The sequence below is a fragment of the Pipra filicauda genome, unplaced genomic scaffold (assembly GCF_003945595.2).
Source record: "Pipra filicauda isolate LSUMZ 115617 unplaced genomic scaffold, ASM394559v2 scaffold15_size4787011_pilon, whole genome shotgun sequence".
NCBI classification, from domain to species: Eukaryota; Metazoa; Chordata; class Aves; order Passeriformes; family Pipridae; genus Pipra; species Pipra filicauda.
Genome location: NW_024104096.1, coordinates 2,580,823 through 2,585,421, shown reverse-complemented (window position 1 = coordinate 2,585,421; position 4,599 = coordinate 2,580,823). Strand labels below are relative to the sequence as shown.

Here is a 4,599-nt window from a genome sequence, read left to right as displayed (position 1 = left end):
CTGAAACAGAAGAGGAGCAGAATCAGCACTGGGAGGTGCAGGGGCTAATTGTGGCATTGCTGGGGCAGTCACCCTCCTGGGGATGAAGGGCCGGGCTGTGCAGTAGGGGTGTGTAGAGTAGAGCCCTCCCCACCACGATACAAACCTTTCCAAGGAAGTGGATCCTTTGCCAGTTATCTTCGGTGAATTCATAGCCATTTTCCAGGAGAGAGAGGATGTAGGCTCCAGAGAAGCAATATTCACTCAGGTACTTCTCTTTGATGTTTTGATACATTGTCTTCACCTAGGGAAGGAGGCAATCACTAGGCTGTTAAACACACCTTCCCACTGCTCCAGCTTGTGCCTGAGCATCCACTATAGGTGCTGGGGGAATCTTTCCCATCTTGCTTTGGAAATTAACCCCAGCCATTTATCCTACATAAAAGTATCAGCAGCCATAGTCTACCACAACAAGCACTGCTCACCTCTTGCCAAGGCCGGGCACAGAAGCTCTCAATGGTTCTGGTCACTTTGTTCAGGGGAACAGGGCTTGCTTCACCGGTCAAGTTCAAAAAGTTCATCACAAAATAGAAAGCAGAAAAAGCCTGAAGGAGAAAGATTGTTTTAATCTGACTGAGCCTCAGCATGAGCAGAACAGCAGAAATCCCATTAAAAAAAATGAGTTTGTTTACAGATAGAGAAGCATAAGAAGCAACATCACACACATAAGAGCAGGTATATTTTCAAGAGTGATGTCATTTTGAGACATACCCCCTCAGAACAGCTGAGAGGTGGAGGTAGGAATTATGGTATCCTGAAGAGCTTCTGTAAGCTCTCTCCTTAACATGTGCCAGTGGCATACAGTGAATGCTGATTGCCATCACAACTGTGATCCCATTTTGGCAACTGAATGAAGGGAGTGTGCAACCAATATCACCACAAAGAGCAGAAGTGATAGTCTGAAAGGACTGTACAGAGCCCCATCATATAATCTGAAGTCCAGAAAACCCCTCTCTGACCATGGCCAGTAGGTAGAGGGCAGTTTATGAACAGGGCAAGCACGTATTAACAGTTCCCCAGAAAGGCTCAAAGTCACTCAAGTCTTGCAGCGCTAGGACTGATGGTCAGCATGGTGTCACACATAATGTGTGTTGTTCAGTGTGCAGTCTCCTCATCATGTCTGGGAAGCAGACAGGTGAGCTGACTGGTTTTAGTAGCACTCAGACACTGCTGGGTGAATTTCAGGTCTGGTTCCACCACTGACCTCAGGAGACAAGGTTTGTGGAGCAGGGTACCCGCCTGCAACAGGCTCTCCTGCCTCTGGTGCTGGCCATCAGGAAGGACTGCTTAAAAATGAATTAGTAAATACAGAACCCCAAGGAGATGGGTTAGAATGGGAACAGTGCAGTACTGGCTGGCCAGTAGTTACTGAAGTAGCTCTTACATGTCTGCTCTCACCACAAGTGCAGCACTACTTTTGTAGGTACATGTCCAAAAAGCTATCTTATAAATGATTTCCTGCCTCAGTCATGAAGAGCTTCTGCTCTTCTGACATTCTGAATTATAGAGAGTTGAAGACTGTGAAGACTCACCCCAAAATCCCCTTGTAATGGAGGTAGGTATATCCCATTGAAGGAGCAACTGGAGTAAGGACAATTGGTTTTGTCGAAGAGTTTCTGGATGTTTTCTCGGCACTTTTGATAATCCCCCTCTCCCTCTATGTACAGCTGGCTGAAAGGTAATTGCTTTTTCTTGTCTGATGTACAAGGGTTTTTGAAGAAGTCACTTATATTTATAGTCCTCTGATACCCCTGGTGAAAGCACGGGTCAAGGAGACTGCTGCTCTCCACGGTCTGAAAGTAAAAATCAACTCAAGCTGTTACACTTCGCTCTAGAGTAACACCCTGAGAAAGAGCCACAGGGAATGGTGGCCACAAAGCACTTGTCATGGTACATCACATCAAGGTGCACACATCAGGTCAAAGGGATGAGGATGGCTTAAGACACTGGCTTTGAGGGGGAAGGTGTGGGTACTGCTACAGCCTCCATCTAGGACCCTGGGCAAATTACTTTCAGCCACAGTTTGTGAAGCTGCTGTTGATTTTGGATTCTCAGAGACTGTAAAATATTGCCTCCCCTGAGTGAAAGTATTGACTGGCACCTCTTTGGGCACCTTGTGCCCAGTTTATATGGAGGACAATGATGTTTCCCTAATCCAGACTAAGAGATGAGGCATTTAGCTGGGACACAGCACCAGTATGCCAAAGATGGGAGGGTCCAGGTTCTCCATGTGAAATTACAGGTGTAGATATACTTGCCTGTAGGTCCCTGGCCAGTTTCTGTTGCAGAGCCTGGTCCTTCCCATAGCAGAGAAAGCTGTGTGTGTACACCTGGTAATCCTTGCCATAGAGACGGAAGTAGAGCTCGTTCTCTGGAGACTCAGAAGAGAGTTCCTTTGATACAAAGGTAATCTGTGTTGAGGCTCCTCCGAGGTCTAGTGCTCCTGATGTCTCACTTGTGGATTTCAGGGAATGCAGAAGCTTTTTCCAGCCAGACTTTAAAAAAAATTAATTTCAAAGTAAAACAGATATATCAGGCATGGAGAAAATTTTATTTTGGAGATAAAAAAAAAAGAGAAAGACTTATGTGGAGAAGCAGAAGCACAGAACACAGAAAACACAGGAAGTCTTGGAGAGGGACATGACATGAGAACTGGAACATGGCACAAGAAAGATGCAGGCTTGTAAATGCATAACGTGGATCACATCACAGTGTTTGCAGGAGGACTAAGAATATAAAATGTAATACAATTGTTATGAGAAAAAGACAGCCAATTTACTGTTTCAGCTCCCAGATGATTTATAAGCTCAATAGTAAAGAATCACTGTCAGACTTTACAGACACAGAAGTATTTTAGATCAGGAAGTGAGAAGGACACTGTACTCAAGCAAAATTATTGAAGATGCTGGTGTTTTATTTCAGTGCTTTAAGCCTGACTACAGTGGTGCAGCCTGATATCACTAAGTGTCAGGATATACTCACGGTAACTGCTGAGGCAAGATGTGCAGCTTCCTGATCCCTGGTAAATGGCTTACAAGGGAAGGTAGTGCTTGCAACAGCTTCTTGCAAGGCATGATTTACAAAGTGCTGCAAGCCAATTATTCAAACATACTTGCTACAGAAATACTACCTGCTTGAAACTGCCCAGAAGGTAATTAATGGTGATCCATCCATAGGCTCCTTCTTCCTCACCAGTGATGATTCTGGCACCCTGGAAGTTGAACGGAGCTAAGCGTAGTGTCGTCTCTACTGAGGACAAGACTTCGTCAGCTGCACTTTCATTCTCCAACCTGGATGAATGGAAGAAAGGATGGAGTGACTCTGGCTGACAGCTCTCAGTAGTCTATGAGCTTTATTCTGCGTAGGCAGGCTAAAACTCCCCACCAAGTGTTAATTGTAAGAGAACAGTTATTCATATGGGTCGTCCAGTTCCAACTGGCCATGACCCTCTCTGTCAACACCTTGACAGCAGGTCTGACACTTATAGACCCTGGAGCTGAGAGTGATACTTGGAGCAGAGACCAGAGCTCTTGTTCTTCTGGAGCATGTGTCCTGATAGGAATTGCACTGTGGAGATTCCTCTCACTCTTCACAAGAACCATTTGAGAAGAAATCCGGAAGGTATCCCCAGGGAGATCTCCCAGGCAATATATACATAAGATCAGCTCTGAGTTATAGCTAGACAAGGGTTCTGGGGCACCCCCATGAAAAACACAAATAAGAACTAAAGGAGTATGTGATTATAAAGTTACCTTATCCTCTGATGGCCCCAGGATGAGTCAAGATATGTGGGAAGTTACAACATGGTTGAGCTCAAAAATTCTGGGTTAGGCCTAATACCAGATAGTGGGGATGTTTGAGCATCCCTTTGATATGGAGAATGTCTAAGCATCAGCTTGGCACTGCTGATCTCCTGGTGTCTCTGTGCTGCATCTGGATGCAGGAGATGATGGAAGGTTGGACTGAGTGGGCAAGCTGAGCAAGCAAGGAAAGAGCCAGGGGGACTCGGGATTCAGAGAGGTCAGCTTCACAAGAGGGTATCTGGGCACAGTGTGAGCTGGCAGTATCTCCAAGGACTTCTCCCAAGAGGCCCCCACTGAACATCCATGGTGATCCCATGTGCAGTGCTGCAGGAGAAGGGGACAGGCCCTACAGTACCTGAGAAGCCGCATGCCAGCAGTTGCTCCGAGGTAGACAGGTGTCTCTTTGTGCTGCGTTGAGGGAATCACCTCTTTTGCTTGTTGTAGGCACTGTGCCAGAGAGGGACCTGCCTTCTCTGTGGCATGGGAGTAACCTGAGATCCCAGGGCCTGCAAGAAATAAAGACACTTCATTGCTCCAACTCCAAGCATAACCCCACAATGCTGCCATGAGCAGGTGTATTAAACCATATCACAGGCAGCAGTATCAAATTCAAACCCCCAATCCTGAGAAGCTTTAGAAATCCTACAGCACCAACTAAACCCAATGCACAGGGGGATGGCCACAGTGCCCAGCATCTGCCACCTGTTCTCCAAGAAGCAGGCTATGAACTAGCGATGAGGACTGCAGTGAAACAAAC

General features: G+C 46.3%; 1 protein-coding gene across 5 annotated transcripts in view; it reads right to left on the bottom strand.

Annotated features, from left to right (window-relative positions):
- ENTPD1 (ectonucleoside triphosphate diphosphohydrolase 1) overlaps positions 1–4,599 on the bottom strand; it is a 32,651-nt gene that overhangs the window by 4,617 nt on the left and 23,435 nt on the right. For all 5 annotated transcript variants that reach the window (XM_027710903.2, XM_027710904.2, XM_027710906.2 and 2 more), the window contains 6 exons: positions 4,198–4,348; positions 3,170–3,329; positions 2,298–2,534; positions 1,572–1,832; positions 465–584; positions 146–283 (listed from right to left, as the gene is read on the bottom strand). In XM_027710903.2, coding sequence (XP_027566704.1) covers positions 146–283; positions 465–584; positions 1,572–1,832; positions 2,298–2,534; positions 3,170–3,329; positions 4,198–4,348 — 1,067 coding nt within the window. The remainder of the gene's footprint in view (positions 1–145; positions 284–464; positions 585–1,571; positions 1,833–2,297; positions 2,535–3,169; positions 3,330–4,197; positions 4,349–4,599) is intronic.